Source organism: Delphinus delphis, chromosome 2 (assembly GCF_949987515.2).
Source record: "Delphinus delphis chromosome 2, mDelDel1.2, whole genome shotgun sequence".
In the NCBI taxonomy this organism is placed as follows: domain Eukaryota; kingdom Metazoa; phylum Chordata; class Mammalia; order Artiodactyla; family Delphinidae; genus Delphinus; species Delphinus delphis.
In genome coordinates this window covers 83,849,659-83,874,045 of record NC_082684.1, presented here as the reverse complement: position 1 = coordinate 83,874,045, position 24,387 = coordinate 83,849,659, and the positions used below count along the sequence as shown (strand labels likewise).

At 43.4% G+C, this 24,387-nt stretch overlaps 1 protein-coding gene across 1 annotated transcript in view; it reads left to right on the top strand.

The window, feature by feature from the left end:
* GPR176 (G protein-coupled receptor 176) overlaps positions 1-23,391 on the top strand; it is an 89,581-nt gene extending 66,190 nt beyond the window's left edge. Inside the window, exons 2-3 of the mRNA XM_060004977.2 lie at positions 16,219-16,471; positions 20,130-23,391. Of these exons, the coding sequence (XP_059860960.1) occupies positions 16,219-16,471; positions 20,130-21,252 (1,376 nt within the window). The 3' untranslated portion in view covers positions 21,253-23,391. The remainder of the gene's footprint in view (positions 1-16,218; positions 16,472-20,129) is intronic.
* Positions 23,392-24,387: the final 996 nt, after the last annotated feature.

Sequence of the window (24,387 nt, the reverse complement as noted above, 5' to 3'; positions counted from 1 at the left end):
ATTGCAAGAAACCATGTCTGGCACCTTTGATCCCTGTTACTGTCTCAGGCGATGCTTAGTCTGTGCGCCCCCAGAACCCCTCAAGGTCCCCGTCTGTCCGCTGCCCTTCTAGCTGGCAGAGGGCCAACTCCACCCTCAGTGAACCAGGAAGGAAGCCTGAGCAGCGTCTAAAGTCACAGTGGCCTCAGGCAAAGGTGGGAAACGCCGGCCCCATCCACCTCTCCTCTCAGTGTCTCTCCCTCAGTGTCAGCAACGCGCATGTCTGTCAGGCTAGGAGCCAGGGAGTGCCTTTGCCCCTCTCTTCCCCACATAGGTGCCTACCTGTCCTAGGAAAGGAAGTTCCCCTCAGCCTGCTATCACTGCCGGAAAGCGAGCAAAACATCATTTCCCCAGGTGGTAAGGGCCAAAAACCCAGAAATATCTGCATTTTAACAGTAGACTTTTGGAAATAGAAAAATTAACCCCTAAAGCTGACTGTCTTCAGTCAGCTGAAGACTGTCTTCAGCATCATACCAGGCTGGATAGACATAGAGAGGTGTGTGTGAGCAAACATATTTTCCCTTTTACTTCTTTAGTTTAGAAACAAATTAAGTTACACATGTGTATTATGCCATCCGCCCATTCCACTTTGCTTCAAGTAATCAATGTTGACAGCCTGGGGTGTATCTTTCTATATATTTCTCTACCTTCCTATAGGGACATGCCACAGTTTATCCTAATGATGGGCATTCAGGTTGTTTTCAATCTTGAGGTCATGGTCAGCAGTCCTTCAGCAAACATAGCTCAATGTACAGCCTTATATATTGATTCTTTTATTTGTAGGATAGTTTCACAAAAGTAGGACTGGTCAAGGAACATGCGTTTAGTAGATACTGCCAGGTTACTTTTCATTCACTATAGCGATCTACTTGCCCACCAAAACCATAAAATGTTTATATCCCCATACCCTTTAATACTTGATCTTATAAATTTTATTTTCGCTAACTAGTGGTGGGAAATGTTTTCTCCTTTTAATTTTAATTTTTTTTTTTTTGCCATTCTCTGAGGATACCCTGTGTCAGTGGTCAGTGGTCTTTCTTGGACGCTGACCCTGCTGGCACATTTGCAACTGCTTTCAGGCCTCCACAGGCTTCAGTTTTCTCCAGGCAAGAGCTGAAGAAGCAGCTTTAATGAGCATGATGGGTTTTAATCATAGAAGCTCATTGCACCGTATGAACTAAAAACCATCGAAAAGATGGATTTCATGTAAATGCCACTTGGAAAGGTTACAGGAACAAGAAGGAAACATGTGTGTGCACAGATGCTGTGGGTGTTCTGGCTGTGCCCCAGCTCTGCGGTGGTCACGCTGTGGGCGTGCTGCCTTGCTCTACCCTGCTCTCTGCAGAACCTGTAGAAGCCCCCTGCAGCAGGGGAGGACCTTCCAGTGGCCAGCATGTCGGGCTTAGAGAGAGGAGCACCTGGAGAGTTAAGGACTCCTAGGGCCCAGCAGCTTCTGAGCCTTTCTTGCACCTTCCTTGCTAAAACTAGGTCCACCTTCCTGTGTGGTCCCCCTTTCCTGAGGTTTTTCTAGTTTTCAAGCATCCCTGGGTCCTGTCTTTACTCCAGCTATGGAAATTTTTTCCAGAAGTATACTCCCTCTCAGTGTCCTTTGCTGAATAGTAAGTTTTTCTAGAAGTGACTTCCCATTTCTACTTCTAGCCGGTACCTTTAATTCCTCATTCCTTGTTCTGCTCTGGCTTGCTCAGACTGGATGTTTCTTGGATCAGATTTGTACCACAGTTCTGGGGACTGATTTGTTGTGGGTTGCAGCTCTCCTCTGAGGCCTAAGGTTTTTCTCTTTTTCCCTCTTCTGCCACTCTGTCCTCCTTATCTGGCTGGTGAAGTAGGCACCCCAGCGCAATTCATGCTAACACTCTTGGGGGTGCTTGCCCCCCACAGAGGCAGTGTATGTAATCTAGGAGACAGAGCATGATGTACGAAGGTCTGCCTGACCCAAGTAGACCTGTTACTGAGCTTATGGTGGACTAGAGCAGTGTTCAACCCCAAACTGGCTGAAGTGCTTTCCAGAAATGTTAACAGTAACCCATTCTGAAAAGTATATGCCCTACCAGTGATGCCTCATCCATGAAGCCTAGGGCACTGGGCACAGGGACTACCCCTTCTGGATCTTTATATAACTGCTCACCCACTGGTTAGCAAAACTCCATGAGAAGTGATTGCGCCTGCTATAGGCAAAAATTTTGGAGGAAAAGGTTCTGTACACATTGCTGGTGGAAAGGAGAAATCAATGTCACAGAAATATAAACACCAGAAAATAAGCATATATGTACAGTATTTATTGCAATATTATTTATAATGGCAAAAACTCATAAACAAAGTGAATGCCCATCTAGAGGACAAAGAGTGAATAATAAACTGTGATATATTCATATATGTCTAAATACAGCGTATAAATTTACGAATAAATAGTGAGAAAATCACACTAGTGTCCACAAAGAAGAACAGTATGTACAAATGGTATACCGTTTACATAAAATTGTGTTTATACACATATAGAGGTGTATTAAAAGATGATGACCAGAATATTAATCATGTTTCATGTTTATCTTAAGGTGGTGGGATTCCAGGTGATTTTTCTTTCTTCCTATACTTTTCTGAACCATTTGAATTTATAATAGTGAACATGTGTTAGTTTAAAAAAAAAACACTCAGAAATAAACTAAAGCTGGGACTTCCCTGGTGGTCCAGTGGTAAAGAATCCACCTTGCAGTGCAGGGGATGCAGGTTCAATCCCTGGTCTGGGAACTAAGATCTCACATGCCACAGGGCAACTAAGCCCGCGTGCCACAACTACTGAGCTCATGCGCCTCAACTGGAGAGCCTGTGTGCCGCAAACTACAGAGCCCATGCACTCTGGAGCTTGCACGCCACAACTAGTGAAGAGAAAACCCACACGCCACAACTAGCAGGAAGCCCACGCGCCACAACGAAGAGCCTGCACGCTGCAACAAAAGATCCTGCATGCCTCAACAAAGATCCCGTGTGCCGCAACTAAGACCGGTTGCAGCCAAAGGTAATAAAGTAAAATAAAAAAAAAAGAAATAAATCTTAAAAAAAAAGAAATAAACTAAAGCTATTTTCATTGTGAAAAAGCTGAGAGGTAGAGGAAGGAGACGCAGAGGTTGTAATGAGTAGCCAGAATCTTCTGGCTTTTCCCAAGGCACGTGATTCAAGAGATTAAGACAGTGTCTTTTATGGCAATGTCTTTTATGACCTTGGAAGTCTCACTGTCGTTTTGCTACATCCCATTGTTTACCTATTCAGTTGTGGGAGAAACCTGCGTGGGGACAGGAATACCAGGAGGCAGGGATCACTGGCCATCTTGGAAGCTGATTACCATAGGGGGGCCTGAAGGTATTGTTTTTCCCAGAAGTCTTAACAGTTAGCAAAAATATCTTTTCTCTGCACAAGATTTACATAGTCTTATGTGGAAACAAGGAGGTGTAGATGACTCTTCCAGGTTCCTTCCATTTATGTGAGTATATAAAGTCAATTAAATGTTGTAGATTACATTCTTATTCCTATTAAAGCATTGTAGAGTTTCTAATTGGAAAAATGACAATTTAAAATGTTGTAGCTGGTCACTGTTTCCTTGACCATTGTATACATGCTCACTTTTATTTCCTTGGGGTAATATTAAAATTTGTTGGCTAATATTTATTAGCCAATGTTCTGCCTTCGGCCATGGTGTTTGCATGCTTAAACCTTTATAAGAATAATGTCAGAGGCAAGACTAATGGAAACTGGAGCTTAATGAAAGTGAACAGATTTTATATTTTATCTTATTTACTTCATTCACATTGAATCAGTGTCATTGACTACACTCTGAAAGCCAGTAATTTACAAACACACAAAGAGGAAAATCAGTATCTCACAAGATAAAAAATGCTTCCCCTGGTGGCGCAGTGGTTGGGAGTCCACCTGCCGATGCATGGGACATGGGTTCGTGCCCCGGTCCGGGAGGATCCCACGTGCCACGGGGCGGCTGGGCCCGTGGGCCATGGCCGCTGAGCCTGTGCGTCCGGAGCCTGTGCTCCGCAACGGGAGAGGCCACAACAGTGAGAGGCCCGCGTACCGCAAAAAAAAAAAAAAAAAAGCTTCCCCTGGCCTTTTGTTTCATAATGGGGAATTAAGAGGTCACATCTCTTCATTGATCTTAGTGCTTTACACAAGCTAATAGTATTTCATGCTGATTTTATTTTGAACCAGCAGGAAAATTACACGGTAAGTGACTCAGTGTTATTCAAATCAGCAAATATTAGAGGAAAAATACAGGAATTGGAAGCTGCTTATTCATGAAATGCTAAAGGAGAATTCTCCTTCTCTGTTTATCTGTATCACTGTGGTTACCATAATCATGAATCCTGGATTCTTGGAATGTGATACAAAGAAAAGAAACCTTTTGTCCAGTTTTCAGCAATGTGACTAATGAATATTCAGGCACAGAAGGCCTTGGTTGCCTTAAATAGTCACTGGGAAATGCACGTACAAGCTAGGTCTTGGCGTGGAGATAAATGGAATTGCAATTATTCTCCCTATTATTTTGCTCTCAATTTTTGTCATCTTCTCTTCTGTCTCCATCCTCTGCTACTACTTGAAGGAGAAAAAGGGGAAAAGAGAGAAAGAGAAATGTTAAGAATCTGCTTTCTGAAAGGTGTTATTGCTGCCCATCCACGTGCCCTTCATTACAGGTATTTCCAAAATCGTGTTACACCTGCAAGGCCCCTAAATACATCTTATTGGTTCAGTTCTTGCCACACAAAGAGTCATATCCAAGTTCAGAGTCTAGACTGAGGCTGTCTCACTTATCAAGCTCCTTCCATGTTACCCATGTGCCAGTCCCCGCTTCTTACAGAGCTCTTGGCTCCTAGTATTTTATCTGAGCATTTATTTCATTTTCTTACGTTGTTGGTGGGCCTTGATGGGCTGTGTGCTGTAACTCATCTTTTCAATGTCTCTTGTGTTCTATTCCCCACCGAGCTCTGACTTTCAGATCCATCACTTCCTTCCAGAGCCTTTCCTGCCTTGACCATGTGTCTCTGGCCCTGGCCTGGGTCTGGCTTCCTCCAGCTCTTATACCATCTGCTGCTCTGGCTCTCCTGATCCCAGCTCCTCACTCTACAAACACCCCTCTGCTGCTGGCCTCCTCTTTCCTTGCAGGAATTGGAGAAAGTGGTGAAGGAGACATGGGAAAGTCTATGCTAGAGCAGATGGAACCTCCCCACTAGTGAGGGAGTGGCCCGAAATCTGCTAGGAGAAGGTTTAGAATTGCCATTTCTTGCCCCTCACCCTCCAGCCTCTCCCCTTCTCCTTCCAAACTCAGCTAAAAAAAAAAAAGCAATGGAGCTTTCAACTCTGAATTAATGTCATTGTCAGATTGTGCCAGATCATGAGGAATAAGGGATGCTCATTTCCAAAATCTTATTCCTCCACCTCACATCAGCCATGCTGGGTCCCCGTGGACTGAAGCAGGATTGGGCTCACTTTCCTTTCTTAGCCCTCTAATTATCTTACCCTTGTGTTCTTTGGAAATAGTTCCAACATAATTTTCCCTTTCAGACTGCATAATTGTTGTTACTGGAACTGAGGGCGTAGGAGAATAGAACGCATGTGTATTCTGTGCACGTTCACTAGACTAATTATAGTATAGTGTGATATATCGTTGAATACATCACTCTCAAGCTGCTCTGACACTGTGTGCTGGCGATCGGGAGATAGTAAACATTCAGCTTGTTGATCAGAGGCAGTTGGCATCAATAGATGTACCTGAAAAACTGAGTACACAGAAAAAACATTCTGATAATTCTGATAGAGTCACATTGAACTTCAAGCTTTTATTCATTCATTTATCTGGGTATTTATGAAGCAACTCCTAGATACAAAACCGTGGTTCGTGCTCATGAGGGTCAACAGAATTTCCAGATAAGGTTCTTCTCAGGCTTCGTAATCTCACACTATTTTATGGGAGAAATAACCCCTCTAGGCTAATGCTATATGAATGCTGCAGAAGATACAGACCCTGCCTTCAAAGACTACATAAGCAATTTAATATAGACAAGAACCTCTTAGTAGGATGGCCTGTGGCGTAGACATTTAAGGCAGTGAACTACTTCACCTCCACTTAATCAGGAATATCTTGTTAGCATGCAGATCCAGGGGGAGCTTGTGTAATGAGAGAGAGAGTTTGATAACTGGTTTCCTCCTTTTCCCTGGAAGCTTTCTCTATACACCTACTGAGGGGGAAATGGAGCTTGTGGTTATTAAAGGTTCGAAGCTGTTACAGTTAGATGGGACCAATGATACTGAGACTCTTGCCATATTTTTTTTTCAGGGAATAATATACCTTTCAGGGAGGTTAACCTATTTAATGTGAGAGATCGGAGAGCAAGGAATCCTGTGAAGTTATGAAAATTTTCTGGTTAGTTTATATGGAAAAAATTTCAGTAGTCAAAGAAAGGGACAGGGGCTTCCCTGGTGGCGCAGTGGTTGAGAGTCCGCCTGCCGAGGCAGGGGACACGGGTTCGCGCCCCGGTCCGGGAAGATCCCACGTGCCGCGGAGCGGGTAGGCCCGTGAGCCATGGCCGCTGAGCCTGCGCGTCCGGAGCCTGTGCTCCGCAACGGGAGAGGCCACAGCAGTGAGAGGCCCGCGTACCACAAAAAAAAAGAAAAAAGAAAAAAAGAAAAAGAAAGGGACAGTTATCAACTTCAGATTTTGTGAGTCTTTCTTCTTACCTTTTAGATCTGTGTGCATCTTGCTGTGTGTTGAGAGATGTGAGAGATTGAGCTAGTTTCAGGGGCATTGCGACTTCCATGAGAGAACCCCAGTGGCTGTGGTCACTGGGATCTCTTTGTCTTGATTGAGTTATATGGTCTGCCTTACCTTTGGGGATACCATTGTTGCTAAAACATATGCACATTTGTTGCAGACTCACCTAAAATTCTTTGTGCAACCTCACAGGAGTTGAATGGAAGAGGCTATTGTTGGAGTCTCTTTCTATATTCTTATGTATTACAAAACTGAATCTTGTTAATATTTTATCTGAATTATTCATTGGGAACACGTATTCTAAGGGGAAACCATCCAAGGTTAGATTGGGGATATGTATTTCATAAGATGCTTTTCATTCAAAGCAATTATTTGAAATTCACCATGAATTTTAATAAACTTACTACATAGCTTCTTCCTGCTAATCCAATTCCTGCTTAATTGGAACCTTCTGTGTCATTTCAGAACAACCTCTGGAATCAGATTAATTGTAACTAAAGTAACAGTTTTCTCACGCTAATAATGATCAGTTTAAAAAGAGTTGGGCAGATATTAGATAGTTTAATCACAAGTTACAGCAAATTGACACTTCATTAGTGAGGGAAAGGCTCAAACTTTTACACTCAGAGGAAGAGCAAATTGTATTGAAAACCACCAGGCACAGTGCTCTGGCTACAAGCTTGTTTTCCTCCCCGTTCTTGCTGCGGCCATAATTCATAATAATACCAGTGGCAAAAAGCTACTTATCACCTTGCCAGTGCTGACTCTCTGGGTAGCTGGGAAATTTACCCACATAGATTAACGGGAGAAAGATTTTTTAAAAATCAGAATAAAATAGAATCATTTTTAGAACTATTTAAGCTTTCCTTTGAAAGTGTGAACTTTGTAACTCAGTTTGAATATTTGTGTCCCCAGGTTCACAGAGCTTAACAGTGTCTTTTTTGTTTTTGAACTTGTCAGGTACCATTTGCCTTCTCTACACTGAGGAGTTCTTTATTCCTATCTTGTCTTACCTTTGCTTTCTCTCTCTCTCTCTCTCTCTCTCTCTCTCTCTCTCTCGCACTCTTGCTAATGAAAGGGAGTTTCCTTTGAGGGTTTTGCTTAGGCAGCAGGTTTAAGGGTTCAGAGAAAAATGTGGATTTGCCCTTTAGATTTCCAGGGTTATTTCATTCTATCATAATGCTGTAACTTTGGGTAGTAAGCTTGGGAGCAGCCAGGGGTCGTATCTTAAAGGGTATTGTATGATGTTGAGAAGTTTGCATTTGTTTTTTTCCTAGTGGCAGTAGGGAACTACTGAATGCTTTGGTAATATTAATCAAGTTACTGTTGTACCTCTCCTCTTCTTCAAAATGGGTTTAATTAGTCAATCTCGCATTTTTCGCCCTCTGGCATTCTTTTTTTTAATAAATTTATTTATTTTATTTATTTGTTTTTGGCTGCCCTGGGTCTTCGTTGCTGCATGTGGGCTTTCTCTAGTTGCGGCGAGCAGGGGCTACTCTTCGTTGTGGTGCACGGGCTTCTCATTGCAGTGGCTTCTCTTGTTGCAGAGCACAGGCTCTAGGCACGCAGGCTTCAGTAGATGCAGCATGTGGACTTCAGTAGTTGTGGCATGCAGGCTCAGTAGTTGTGGCTTGCGGGCTCTAGAGCTCAGTAGCTGTGGTGCACAGGCTTAGCTGCTGCACAGCATGTAGGATCTTCCCGGACCAGGGCTCAAACCCATGTCCCCTGCATTGGCAGGCAGATTCTTAACCACTGCGCCACCAGAGAAGCCCTGGCATTCTCTTAAAACTAACTCTTTGCAAAAATCAGTGTCATAATGAAACTACCTCTGAACCATACCTAAATAAAATGGAGAAATGCCCTCAGATATTCAGGAACACCTTTACTTTCTAGAAAGGTGGTAAGAAACTGAATACAGCTGACCCTTGAACAACATGGGTTTGAACTGCGTGGGTCCACTTATATGCAGATATTTTTCAGTAGTAAATATTTACTATAGTACTACACATTCCATGGTTGGTTGAATCCATGGATGTGGAGGAACTGTGGAGGGCTGACTATAAGTTATATGCAGATCAACCCATGCTTTGTTCAAGGGCCAATTGAAGTTTTTTTTTTTTTCAAATAATTTTGAATAGACTTTTTCAAAATTTAAATTCTGATTAAAATTCTTAATTGCTCAACCTGTGTGTCTAAATGCACAAGAGTGCTTAGTGGCTACCTATTGGGAAGATGGTGGGTAATTATTAATGTTTTAAAAAGTTTTTAAAGCAAATGATAAAGTATAGTTATAATCATTGTTTTATTACTTGTACCATTATCGTTGGCCAGATAGCATTTTTAAAACTTTTCCCATAATGATACAAATAATCTCTTGATGGTTTCAAGCTGTTTAGATTATTGAAATTGAAAACATTAGGAAGTCATCATCACTTTGAGATTTTTCATTTTTCTTAATGAAACGATGTCAAGACCATTGATTCCTTTTTTGATTTTTTTTGACCCTTTGGGTTTTTAATTCACTCTGGGGCTTTATTAAGATGTATCATGTTTGTGTGCTGCTACAAGATTCCTGTAAGGTGTCTGGAATGTCTTATGATAGGCTTGATGGATTCTAGGAGCAGGACTCCATCTGGAGAAGAGATGTCCTTGGTCTGAGACCTGTCACGTGCAATTCAAATGGAGGCTGGACATTCTAGGAGGGAGCAGATCTTGCAACGGCCCCTGCCCCCCCTGCCAGGGAGACAAGGCTTTAGTGAAGTCACTGAATCCAGACAACAGTGAGAGGGAGAGAGACAAGTTGTGTGTGTGCCACAGGCCTGAGGACGGAGCTCTGAAGTTGTCACAACTACTCAAACACGATAGTCCCAGGCACCCATCATGACCCCATGGGACAGTCTGCTGTGAGTTTGCCAGCACCACCCAAGGGACCTCCACAGGGTAAACCTAGGAGTTTCTTCCTTGTCAGAACCCAGTGTTCCATGTGGAACCTGCAGGCCAGTCAGTCCTACCTTGTCTCTTCTTCCTGATTGCTTCCAAGTCCTTCTAGGGACCTGTCCTCTTCTATCTTCTCTATATACAGCTCCAGGTTTCGTTTCCTCTGGCCCAGCCTCTCACTGTTTCCCTTCTGTCAGACCTTTCCTTGGAAACTTTTGCAACTAATAATAACAGTGACATATCTACTTACGTAGCATGTATTAGGCACAAGAAGCTGTTCTAAGTGCTGTGCTTATATTACTTGTATGGGCTCATTAAATCCTCACAATGCCCCTGGGACATAGGCATTGTTATTATGTCCACTTTACAGATGGTGAAACTGAGGCACAGAGAAGTTAATTCACCCATGATCACACAGCTAGTAAGTGGTGGAGCTGGGACTTGAATCTGGGAGTAAGGCTTCAGGGTCTGTGCTCTTAGTCATTAAAATATCCTGCGTCTCCCTAGGGTAAAAATTTCCCCACACACTAAACCTTTCTCAGAATGGTCTTTCAACTGCATTATCTTTGATTTGCACATGAAAGTGCAACAAAGTACTAATATGTGCTTGGCTAGCCACTTGAAACATTTCCACAACCAGGGTCTGTAGCCTGCCACAGAAAAACAACCCCCATATACTATGAGCTCATAACTGGACATTAAAAACCATGTGAGGAAAACCATAAAAGGAGGGCCAGGAGAACCAACAAGTGGCAAAATTAACACATCTAGAACTAGAAACAATAGAATAATCTAAAAGAAAGTACAAGCATTTAAAAAACATGATTACAGGGGCTTCCCTGGTGGCACAGTGGTTAAGAATCTGCCTGCCAATGCAGGGGACACCAGTTCTAGCCCTGGTCCAGGAAGATCCCACATGCCGTGGAGCAGCTCAGCCCGTGTGCCACAACTACTGAGCCTGCGCTCTAGAGCCCATGAGCCACTACTGAAGCCCGGGCACCCTAGAGCCCGTGCTCCGCAGCAAAAGAAGCCACCACAGTGAGAAGCCCGCGCACCGCAACGAAGAGTAGCCCCCGCTCACCACCAACCAGAGAAAGCCGCGCGCAGCAACAAAGAGCCAACACAGCCAAAAGAACAAACATGATTACAGATTAAAGAAGGAAAAGAGCCATAGTAAAATAACTAGACACTAGGAATAAAGAGTAAGCAGTTTGAAGTGGACCCAAATACAAATTTCAAAAAGTTTACTACCCAAGAAGCTAAAAGAAAGAAAGAAAGAATGATGGTGTGATTACTTCCAGATGAATTGAGAATTGATAAAATGGAAGGAAGACATGAGAAATAGCATTCAGTTTGCAGAAGACAATAAATTGATGGAAAATGGAAAATATGAATGAGAGGTTAAGAGACTAGAATGAGGTCTAACGTAAATCTAATAAGAATTCCAGAAGAAGATAATAAGGAGAAAGGATAGGGCAAGATTCAGAGGCAATGGATGAAAATTTTCTGGAAATAAGGAAAATATGAATCGTAGGATTGAGGAAGTATGCAAAATTCCAAATATTTTACTGAGACAGCAGAACTTTTAGCATATGGGGAAACACCTCTCTCATATGACTTTTGTGGAGGGTCATTTTGCAATATATATAAAAAATGTGTAAGCTCTTTGACCCGGAACTTCTGGTTCTAGAAATTTATCTTCAGTAAATAATCAGTTCACTTCCTCCGAACTTAAATATATAAGGATGTTGATCTCAACATTGTATAATAGAGATGTATTGAAACCAGCTTTAAAAAAAAATCATCAATGTGCAATAGACAAAATACATTAGGGTATAACCAGAGAAGCACTATTGCTTTTATGAAGCTGCTAAAATGATGATATAGATCTATTTTTATTTATTGTATAGAAAGGTGGTTGTTACGGAAAAAGATCTAAAAAAGCAGTGTGAGTAGCTGGTCCCACTGGCATGACCAAAAAGTCCGTATACATAAAAAGAAGTTTGGAAGGATAAATACTTAAAGTTTACACTTAGTTATCACTGGGTGGGTAATTTTTACTTTCTTTTTTGTCCTTTTATGCATTGTCTGTTATCACATTATACTGTGTAAAGAGAAACCTTGATTTGTATTTTAGATGAGGAGTAATGATAGAGTAATAGCAGTCCCAGGGAGAGTAGGTTTGTATTACCAGCGCCATCATGCTCTACTTCTTATTCCCCTTTGGTTGTGTGTGCTGTGAGTGTGTACTAATTGTGTTGCTGTGCCCACAGCCCTGGCACTGAATGTTGTCATGGAATCCAGCATTAGAAAATATAATGGGAATATGTAAGGAGGAAGAATGGGTAGAGAACTTGAATCATTTCTAAAGGGGGTTGGGTGATTTAGACCATGATGTCTAAACTAAAAAGTATCTCAAGGTTGAATACTGTGTTATTTAAAATATATGCTGAGTTATCCTTGATGTACCTTGTAAAGCTAAGAAGAATCTAAAGTGCTCATGAGATTAAATGATCAAGTCTGTAATTATTTTGTTTTGTTGTGTGTATACACACACACACATGTGTACACACACACACTTTTCTTTTTAGTGTGTGGCCAATCAGATCTTGAGTGTGGGTGCTCCTCTTCTGATACTTTTTTCTAATTTGGGTTCTTAGAGCCAAATGAGTCAGTTTTTAAGTGAAGACAGAGAGAGGTGGTTTAAAGAAGGGAAAGAACATAGAGGCTTCTTTAGCTTCAGGTTCTTAGGAAAAGGGATTAGGCTTCAGATGCCTCGTAGAGTTTTATAAGTAAGTGGAGATACAATGTGATTATAGCCATCTCGGGTTTTTCAGTAATAACTCATTGAAAATAAGTTTCCTCATTCGCAAGCGTGGACTTACTAATAAAATGTATGATTTAAGAAAAATACAATAAAAAAGTGTGCCTGACATAATTGGGAGGGAGAGAGAAAGATAAGAGAGTTAGAGTATGAGGGTAATGATGGACATTAGTTTCAAAGAAATCTGCTGTATGCATGAGAGACCTTGGCACACAGCCTGTCCTCTCCTTTGCAATGAATTTTCCTGTTTGTTATACAAAATGTTTTATTCAGTGTAACCTACCAAGCGACAAAGATTAACAGTGATAGAGAAATAGAAAATCCTGTGGGTCTTGTTTTATAAAGCAGAAGGATGGTCTTTATAGGAAGTCCCCTAGTGGACTGGAGACAGCCCCGATATTAACAACTGAAGATACTATGACACTCTCCTCACGGCAGGTTTCTTTTTTTAAAAAAAATTTATTTATTTATTTATTTATGTATGGCTGTGTTGGGTCTTCGTTGCTGTGCGCGGGCTTTCTCTAGTTGTGGTGAACGGGGGCTACTCTTTGTTGCGGTGCGCGGGCTTCTCATCGTCGTGGCTTCTCTTGTTGCGGAGCACGGGCTCTAGGCGCTCAGGCTTCAGTAGTTGTGGCATGTGGGCTCAGTAGTTGTGGCTTGTGGGCTCTAGAGTGCAGGCTCAGTAGTTGTGGTGCACGGGCTTAGCTGCTCCACGGCATGTGGGATCTTCCCGGGCCAGGGCTTGAACCCGTGTCCCTTGCATTGGCAGGCAGATTCTTAACCACTGCACCACCAGGGAAGCCCTATGGCAGATTTCTTTAAGTGGACAATTTCATTATTAGATGGTTACCAGATTTTCAGTCCTATCTGTAAAACTTAAGTGAGGAAAGATGCTTCAGCCAGATCCTAATCTGTATTTCAGTGGGAAAGGCCAGGAAAAAAAAATCCCCATATAGATGGAGCTTCAAATATATCATTATTGCTGTCTGTAACCTTGGTGACAGGAAAGCTTGAGGGGGCCTGAGGTGGTAACATTAGTATAAACAGCTTTTCTATTGAACAAACGTGTGTATATATTCACACTGTGAATTTCATCTCACTGAGTCAGCATATTTATGTAAGGAAAGTTTGGTAGAGAATTTCCTGGAGGCAGCTGGCCTACTTACCTAAATGCAGTGCCCATTTTTTTTCTGGCAGATAAGAAGTAGCTGTAGACTACTGTGTCTGCAAAGAGACTCTTGACAGTAAGTTATGTCAGCATCTGAGGCAGCGAGGCAGCTCCTGGTAGTGGCTTCGGCTGCAGCCCTGAGCCCTGTGCTCCCCTCCCCTGGCACCATGCTGTCCTTCTGCATGAGGCTGAGCTGTTGCCTCAGTCATTAGAGGGCATTCTGTGTGCCTGTGCCCAGGAGAGAGCAGTGTCCTTGGGTCATGACTGACTGGCCATGTGGACCTGGATCTTTCACCAGGTAAAATCTCCCCTGGTAACGTAGGCTGCCCAGCATACCTGACGACTTGGGCCCTGTGAGACTCTGGGGATGAAAGGCTACAGTCTCTGTCTAGATGTGGCATTTCTGTAACTTCAGTCTGGGAGCCAACTCTATCTTAAGTGCTTGTTACAAATGCAGGTTCCCAGTTCTATACCTATAACTATGATTCAGGATGTCTGGTATAGTACTTCTGATGCATAGTGAGGTTTGGGAACTACTGACTCAGAATAGCCTCTCATGACATTCCTACTACGAAACGGGTTATCTTGCTGCAGGGACTTTTGATTACTGTTTGTCCTCTTTCAAATTCATTCATCTAAATAGTTACTGAATGCTTGTTCTGTGCCAGATACTGAACTAGGCAGTGGAGTTATAATAGTGAACAAGATTGACATGTTTTTTATCCTCATGAACTGAAGGGAAAATGAGTAAACAAATTAATAATTATGAAGAGCTAAGAAGGCCACAAGAGGATATTATAAGAGAGTATGCTGGAGGGAGGAGCAGTGAGTATTTAAAATAAAAATATGGTTTGCGGAGGCCTCTTTGAGGAGGCAGCAATTATACTAAGACCTGGATTAAAAGGAATCAGACACACGAGGACCATGCTAGGCAGTATAAAAAATTTGTGCACAGGCGTGGAGACCGGATCAGCCTCGTTGTGTTTCAAGAACAGAAAAAAAGGGCAGCGTAGCCAGTGCCCTTCAAGCCAGGGGCAGCGTGGCGTGAGATTAGGCAGGTAGGCCCTGGATTGTGTAGGCTCTGGAGGACAATGGGTGGGCAGAGCAGACCGAGAAGGGGTGGAGAATCAGATGTTCAGTGGGACAGGAGTCCGGAGTTGAGAGGAGAGGCCTAGTCTGGGCCATGAATGTGGGAGTCACCAGCATTTCAGTGGAGAACCACCTGAATGGGTGATTTAACCTAGGGAGAAGCTGGAGAGAGAGGATGGGGAAGGACCTGGTGAAGAAGACTTGGGGCAGCCAGGGCCTGGGAGAGGTGGGAGGAACACCAGGAGGCTGTAGGCCTGTGGAAGCCACAGGAGGAAGATGCTCAGAGACGGACAGGCAAGTGTGTTATTGACACTAAAGGTCTAGAACAGTGCAGGCCTGTCCAGTGGCCGCCAGCTTCATGTGGCTATGGAGCCCTTGAAATGTGACGAATGTGAACTGAAAATGTGTTGTAAGTGTAAAATAAAACATACACCATGCACACCTAAAAAGAATACACTGTTATATATTAATTATATTTCAATTTAAAAAGCGCACACCAGGGGCTTCCCTGGTGGTGCAGTGGTTGAGAATCTGCCTGCCAATGCAGGGCACATGGGTTCGATCCCTGGTCCAGGAAGATCCCACATACCGCGGAGCAACTAAGCCCGTGCGCCACAACTACTGAGCCTGCACTCTAGAGCCTGTGGTCCGCAACAAGAGAAGCCACTGCAATGAGAAGCCCGTGCACCACAACGAAGAGTAGCCCCCACTCACTGCAACTGGAGAAAGTCCGAGCGCAGCAATGAAGACCCAACGTAGCCAAAAATAAATAAATAAATAACAACAACAACAAAAAAAACGCACGCCACATTTCAAAGATGTAGCACAAAAATAAGAATGAATATATTACTTTAATACTTTTTAAAGTAATGATGACTTTGAAATGATAATGTTTGGTATAGATTGGGTTCAATAATATACGCTATTAAAATTTCACCTGCTTCTTTTTACTTTTTAAAAATATCACTACTAGGAAATTTTAAGCCACATGTGTGGCTTTTGTCCTGTTTCTGTTACAGAGTTTGGTAAGGCGAGGTCATTTGCAAACTTGGTTAGAGTAGACTGGCTGAGGTTAAGTAATCCCTAGCTGACTGTTTATACTCAGGTGAGACAGAATCATCATCATAATACGATTACGCCTAAAATTAAATAAAACTCATGGCTAAAAAATTCTTCTAGACTTTTTAATACTTATGAAAGTGATTTAATAATTTCACATAAATTGACAATATCCTATGCCTTTAAAGTTCTTTGAAATGAACTCTCAAATATGGTTTTTCAATCTTTTTATTAACCTGTATTTTCTTTCTTTCTTTTTTGTCTTCTTTCTTTTTATTTAAACATTTTTTTGTTTGTTTTTGCCTATCTGGCCAGGAAACTTCATGGTGTTATGGTCGACTTGCCGCACAACCGTGTTCAAATCTGTCACCAACAGGTTCATTAAAAACCTGGCCTGCTCGGGGATTTGTGCCAGCCTGGTCTGCGTGCCCTTCGACATCATCCTCAGTACCAGTCCTCACTGTTGCTGGTGGATCTACACCATGCTCTTCTGCAAGGTCGTTAAGTTTTTGCACAAAGTCTTCTGCTCTGTGACTATCCTCAGCTTCCCTGCCATTGCCTTGGACAGGTAAGATCAGGTAGCCAGGGGTGCAACTTTTTTTTTTTTTTTTAAGTGTATTGAAAAATTAGCATCACGAAGCAAATAGTGAATAGTCAGTGTTCCAAATACTGCTTTTTAATCTGCTTGTTGTCAACAGAAAGAGAGTCGATTGCTGAAACAGATGCCTCACAGAAGACGGCATTGGGGAGGTTACATCATGACGATGCTGGGGCAGAGCTGGATCGTGATATAGTTTCAGCTTGGTTGGAATTAGTGGTATTTGCATTGCAAATTGCAGTAGATTGTTCATCAGATTGCTAACTCTGCAATTAGGGCCTTTTGATGCAGGATGAAAACATTTCTGGAAGAACAAGAGAACAATTCAGTGGCTATTTAACAAATGATTAGACAGCCCTGTTGGACCTGGCCAGATAGCACCAGAATTCCTTTGGAGCATTTACTTCCAAGGTTTTATATTGTGATGGTGTTTGTTTTCTCTTCCCATCCTTCCCCTTGCGGAGCACAGGCTCCGGACGCGCAGGCCCAGCGGCCATGGCTCAGGGGCCCAGCCGCTCCACGGCGTGCGTGATCCTCCCGGACCGGGGCACGAACCCGTGTCCCCTGCATCGGCAGGCGGACTCTCAACCACTGCCTCACCAGGGAAGCCCCTCCTAATGCTTTTTGTGTTGATCCATTCTGTGTTCACGGCAGGTGTGTCTTTCTGGAGGCCCCTTATTACCTGCTTGGTGAGGTCTTATGTCTGCAGTCCACATGGTGGGCTTTTCTTTCCTGACGGTTTTTTTTTTAATAGTTTTATTGAGATATAATTTACACATCATAAAATTCATTTAAAATGTACAAGTCAATGAATTTTAGTATATGTACAGTTGTGCAGCCATGACCACAATTGAACTTTAGAATATTTCTGTCACCCTAAAAAGAAACCTTGTGTTCATTTACAGTTATTCCCCATTCCCACTCCCAGACCGAGGCCACCACTAATCTACTTTCTGTCTCTGTATGGGGGGACATTTCATATAAGTGGAATCATACAATATGTGTTCTTTTGTGCCTGGCTTCTTTTACTCAGCATAATGTTTTCAAGGTTCATCCATGTTATAGCAGGTATCAGTACTTCTTTTTTTCTCTTTCCACCTTTATTGAGTTATAGTTGACATACAGCACTGTACAAGTTTAAGGTATATGGCATAATGACTTCTCTTACACATATTGTGAAATGATTCACTGTAAATTTAGTTAACATCCATCATCTCATATAGATACCAAAAAATGTTTATTTTCCTTGTAATGAGAACTCATGATCTACTCTCTTAACTTACTTCATTCCTTTTTATTGCCGAATAATATTCCCATTGTATGCATATACCGCATTTTGTTTATCCATTTACTAGTTGATGGACATTTGGGTTGTTTCCACTTTTTGGCTATTATAAATAATGCTGCTATGAATCCTGAAGGTTTTTTAAGAATAGGATTCAACAAGAGTGGGAACACATTATTCTGGACAGGTTGCTATACTACCTGGAAGCAATGCAATAATCCCTGTGGGTTATTTTGAGCCTTTGGTTTTAGGCAAGAAAATATGCAAATAATAAGAAATCCTTATTTTCTTTCCAGCAGAAAATCTACTGTATTTTTGCCATCATTTTTTTAAGTGTGTCTTTTATTCTTATTTTTTTTAATTGAAGTATAGTTGATTTACAATGTTTCAGGTATACAGCAAAGTGATTCAGTTATATATATATGTGTGTGTGTGTGTGTGTGTGTGTGTGTGTATATTTTTTTTAGATTCTTTTCCATTATAGATTATTATAAGATATTGAATATAGTTCCCTGTGCTACACAGTAGGTCCTTGTTGTTTATCTATTTTATATATTGTATTAATCCAAAATTCCTAATTTTTTAAAAAAGATAAGCAAGTTCTTTTAGTAGAAAAGCAAGTTTGGTAAATTCCTATTTCATTATTCAGAGATGCAGATTACTGGAAAGTATAGGTTTGTTGTGCATGAAGACAAAGGGAAAACAGTTCTTTCTCTCACTTCTTTCCCAGATATTTGTTTCGTGGCACCAAGTCAGCAAGTGAATTGGGAGGCCACCTACACTTCCCGCATCATCCTCTAGAGACGCACATACTAACAAAATGATGTATATGAGCCTCTGTGCTTGTGCTGCGGTCTATTTCCCAACCTAGAATAGAATCAAAAATGACGGGAAGCCTGGGTTTGTCACCTGTCACTTAGCAAATGGGAATCAGAGACAGTGGACGTGTATTCATGCGTGGGCGTGGGGCCACCACACTGGATTTACTGAGCGGTGGTTAGAAAAGCTTCTCTGTGTTCAGAGAAAAACAACTGAGAGCGTGCATAACTTATACATTTCTTTCTCTTTTTTTTTCCCTTCCCAGAAAGTGATCTAGAACACATTTTACTGCACTCCATCCATCTCTGGTCATCCGTGGTTGTGTTGTGTTTGCATCGTCTCTCCCACAGCTTGTCCCCTGCCAGACTCCACCACAGGGCTGCTTGCTCTTGACATTTTCCCAGGTGCTCCCTTTCCCCACCTCCTTTGTGCGTCCCTCCAGTAGAGCCATCATCTGCTCGGTTATAATTGTTTGTTTACATGCCGCCTTTCCCCATTTAGTTAAGAAACATTCCCGTGCGTCCTTCCATCTTTGCACTCTAGTGCCTGGCACAATACCTAGCAGATAGGTAGTGCTCAGAAATCCTTGTGACAGAAGGCACGCCTGCTCAGCTGGCCCCATGAGGGAATGCATGTTAATAGGGTTGGAAGGTCGACTCCAGCATTAGCTGACTGCACAGACGTGGGCCGAGCTAAGGTGAAGAAACTCGCCATATCTCTGAGGGCTGCTGGCTGCCCTTTCGTGACAGATGTGGTTCTAGAGTCTAACACATTACTCCGTTTCCCCCAGTCATAGGTGATATTGAAACAAGGTGATATTGAAACAAGGTGCTTTTGGAATTCTGATTAGGTGGTTATAGAATAATCAAGTCAAGCTTGAAGGAAAAAAGTCTTCCCTGATTTTAACAAAAATCTAATCATGCAGGCATTTTAAGTCTATTAATTGCTCTTAGGGATACTGAGCGATTATCATGGGAACAATGGCGATGGAGCAGGCATGATTTTTTTCAGTCAAATTGATCTTGTGGAAGGATTTTGTCAGAGTCCCTCCCTCACACTGGCTTCTTCTGCCCCAGGTGGCTGTAAATGCTAGTGATATCCGTGCATATCCACTGTGGCACGAGTCTCCTTTGGATTTGTGTGCAGACACATTTCCTTTCTCTTAGTGGCTTTGAAAATTGCCCTCAAGCTCCTCTAGCCCAGGTAAAAAATTTTTTTACAAATTACCCTTCACCCTTAAATTGAAAAAGAGGTGTCTTTCCAGCAGAGGGACATATCCTTTATATTGAGGGCACTCTTTTGGATTTAGTCCTGGTGGCAATAATTATAAAGCTAACTGTGAATTGTACAGCAAAATCCTCAAAACTTAAGGTCTAGCTTCCTAATTCCCCCAGTGGTTTCCTCTGTCTTAGGCAGAATAGAAGAAATGGACCCTTTCTTTCCTCTCTCCTACTTTTAGTAATATAGATTCCCCTAATTAAAGCGTATCTTCTGTGAAACGAATTTTGCTTGTGCGTTTGGCAGGTACTACTCAGTCCTCTATCCTCTGGAGAGAAAAATATCTGATGCAAAGTCCCGAGAACTAGTGATCTACATCTGGGCCCATGCCGTGGTGGCCAGCGTCCCTGTGTTTGCGGTGACCAACGTGGCTGACATCTATGCCATGTCCACCTGCACGGAAGTCTGGAGCAACTCGTTGGGCCACCTGGTGTACGTTCTGGTCTACAACATCACCACGGTCATCGTGCCTGTGGCCGTGGTATTCCTCTTCTTGATACTGATCCGCCGGGCCCTGAGTGCCAGCCAGAAGAAGAAGGTCATCATAGCAGCGCTGCGGACCCCGCAGAACACCATCTCTATCCCCTATGCCTCCCAGCGGGAGGCCGAGCTGCACGCCACCCTGCTGTCCATGGTGATGGTCTTCATCTTATGCAGCGTGCCCTATGCCACACTGGTCGTCTACCAGACTGTGCTCAATGTTCCCAACACTTCTGTCTTCTTGTTGCTCACGGCCATTTGGCTGCCCAAAGTCTCTCTGCTGGCGAACCCTGTGCTCTTTCTTACTGTGAACAAATCTATCCGCAAGTGCTTGGTAGGGACCTTGGTACAACTGCACCACCGCTACAGTCGCCGGAATGTGGTGGGCACAGGGAGCGGGGTGGCCGATGCTAGCCTGGAGCCCAGCATGCGCTCGGGCAGCCAGCTCCTGGAGATGTTCCACATTGGGCAGCAGCAGATCTTTAAGCCCACAGATGACGAGGAAGAGAGTGAAGCCAAGTATGCCGGCTCAGCTGACCTCCAGGCCAGGGAGCTACTTCCCACCTGCCTGGAGGCAGAGCAGGGGCCGCGGTTTGCTACCCCTGCACCACCTCCGGGCACCGTGGACTCTATATCCCAGGTGGCACCAGCAGTCCCTGTGGAACCTGAGACATTCCCTGACAGGTACTCCCTGCAATTCGGCTTTGGGCCATTTGAGTTGCCTCCACAGTGGCTCTCGGAGACCCGAAATAGCAAGAAGAGGCTGCTTCCCCCCTTGGGCAACACCCCAGAAGAGCTGATCCAGACAAAGATGCCCAAGGTAGGCAGGGTGGAACGGAAGATGAGCAGAAACAATAAAGTGAGCATCTTCCCAAAGGTGGATTCCTAGCAAGTCTTGTAAATCCCTGGAAGCAACAGACCTTCCACATTCCTGCCCTCCCTTCACTGGGCCTGTGATTTGTCTGATCTCCTTGCAACCCAGTATGGGTTGATTCCTCCTCTATGGGCCAGATGCTTTTGAATGAGAGGGAAATCTATATAAAATCGGATGTCCTCTTTATTGAGGGCGTATATATATATTTATACATATATATATATTTATCTCAGTGATCCTCAGTAAAGTCCACATTTCTCTCTGTGGAGACGAAAGCTGGGTAGCGGGAAACAGGTCTTGGGTGGGTTCTCTGTGTGCATTTTCTGGGGATATCTCAGTTCCGGGCCCTGCAAAGAATACACGGAGAGAAGAATGTCTGTGAGTTCAAAGGAAGCAGGGGCACTCTAAGAGAAGCCCAAGATAATTATGGAGCCGTGCGGCCACAAGAAGACGCCTATTTGATCGATTTTAAAATGACAAATATTCAAAATGGTTTATATTGATCTGTATCTTTAGGGAAGATAGAACCTTGGCATTTGATACCTTTTTTCTGGACAGCCTGATCACATGACTCACAGTTTCTCCCGATGCCCTTCATCTCCTTTGCTGGGATGTAGGTGAGGGATGAATGAATATTGCAGCCCCATCTGACAGACATGGCAATAGATGTGCCCAGGGATTAGGAAGATATTCTGTCCTTGATTATCCTGACCATCTCCGGGCATCACTAAGGCCTCAGAAAGAGAAGTCCGCAGTGTTGATTGGAAAACACTGCAAGCTTTAATCATGTCTTTCCCCCTTAAGCTGTGTTTTTTTCAACAAATGAGAGAGAAGCTTAGAAGTGGAGAAGAAAGACTGAGAAGTATCCACACTCTGTAGAGTTTTCTCTTCCCACATGGTCTCATGTGAAAGATTTTATGCAGCAATCAGCAGGGGTAAAGTGTATTGAAAAAGGTTTGTGCCAACTTCTGGAATTAAATAAAGGTCATTTAAAAAGGCAAAGTTAGGGTAAACGGGGTCCTCTGGAAACGTCAAGCTAAAAATACTTGATTAGGAAAAGTGAGTCTGCCCAAAAGAGTGGGAAAAGTTGGTTCCCTTCCAAGGAGGACTGCAGACCCCATGCATCGCCAGTCTCATTTTCAGTCTGTTTGTACGACTGTGGTTCTCCCTTCATTTTGGGCACGAAGGAGGAACAGAACATGGAGAAGGAATTCATCACTGTACAATGCCAAGGCAATACCTAGCCCAGGTGAGCTCTCCACTTACTCCTTCCCAGTGAAGTTGTAGCAGGAGCCAGACAGGACAGAAGAGGGAGGACAGTGTCCTCAATTGATCAGCCGCCTGGGGGCTCTCACAGCAATTCGAGTCTACGTTGGGGTGGGCTTCACCAGGTTGAATTCAAACCACAAAGGAAACTTCACTCTTAAGGAGAGCAAATCAAGCGCCAGGTCTGCTCTTCTCTGGAGGGCGTTTTGTTCTTGTTCATAGTATGGAAGGGAGCCAATCCAGTGCCTTGAGCAAGCCTCAGGGGAGGGGGCATCCTCAGCGGCAAAGAACACATCCCAACGGAAGGGGTCCTCACAGATCTTCTCCTTGAACCACACAGGCCCTTGTCCCTCGTAGGAAGGTCAGACTATGTGTAGGGAGTTTCCTTTTCCTGTCCTTTCCTGGGTGTGCTGTCTTGTGATTCCCGAATGTGAACCCAAAGACCCTTGTCCAGAGGAGGGAGTGCCTTCCTCTTTGTGTTCGTTTCTTTGAAGCATTGTGTGCTCACAGCGGAAACAGGGGCCCACCACCCCCTCTCCCGGGGCCCCTGTGTGCGCTCTGGAGCTCCTTGCCCTCATGCTTCCCGTTGTGGCCCTTCAAGCGTATCTTTCAAACCGTCACAGTTGTTACAGCGTTCATCAAGGGGAAACATAACCTGTCAGAAACTTGTGTCCACTTTAGAAGAATCGGTCAAATGTAGCCATGTTGGTGTCATTCTGATAACATATATGTACAACTTAATAAATTCTGGTGAGCCGGAATTTGATAGATGTTACTTATGTATGTTTGAAGCAGTTGGTTGACTTCTAACAGGTCATGGCCAGGTGTATTTCTATACTCTTTGAAGAATTATGTTTTAATAAAAAATTGAAAAGCAGTTTCTGAACTCAAAAACGGTTGTCTGAGTGATTTTTTTGTTTGTTTGTTTTCTTTTTTCCCCCCTCTCAAGTGGTATACTATCTGAACCTCTCTCCTCCTGTGTGATCTCAAAAGAAAGGTGTTTATTTTCCTCCCAACATGCAGATGCAGCATTCTAATAGCATTTTCTTATGTTGTGGCAACTTGAAAAATGAATTCCCAAAGAAGAAACTGCAATGTTTGAATAAATGTCCCAAACCTGGGTTCCAAATGGAATCAGTGGATGGTCTGCTCAAACCTGTAGGTGGAGCTACACGGGGAAGAGTGTAGTGCAGCCGTCATTACCCCTTATGGTTGGGGCCATGGCCTTGAGGTCAGATGGCCCATGTTTGAGTCCTGACTCTACCACTGACCCACCTTGTGACCTTGAGCATGTGAGGTAATCTCCATGTATCTTGGTTTCCTCTCTATAAAATGGGGAGGTAATAACTGTCAGAGGCTTCTGTTGCCCTGACTCACATGTTTCACCTCTGATTTTAGCCATGTCTGCAGTGGGCCATTGTTGGCTGCATCTACTCACTTCCCTGAGAGCCATCAAGGCCTAGTTTCTCTGCTGTCTGCCCTGGGAGAGCTCCCTCGCTCTGGGGGGTAACCCTGGATCAGTGGGACATGGGAACCAGTGGATAAATGCCCCTGTCCTTCTGCTGGACAATTGTGGGAGGCATCTTTCCACTTCTCAGGAAGTCCAGCAAATTGAGTCCCTGTTGCCCACCACGTTGTCCAAATACTGCATCCTTTTATTGACTCTTCTTCCTCCTTCCCTGTCTGGCTTTCTCTACCCTCATTCATGCCCTCAAGGATCACCTCCCCAAAACCAACTGCACAAAGCCCTTGTCTCGAGCTCTGTTTTCAGGGGAATCCAAGTGAGACAATAGTATACCTCATGGGGCAGTTGTGAGGATTAAATGGCATGGTCTGTTTAACACAAAGTGTGGCAAACAGTAAAACTATATCCATATTAGTGCT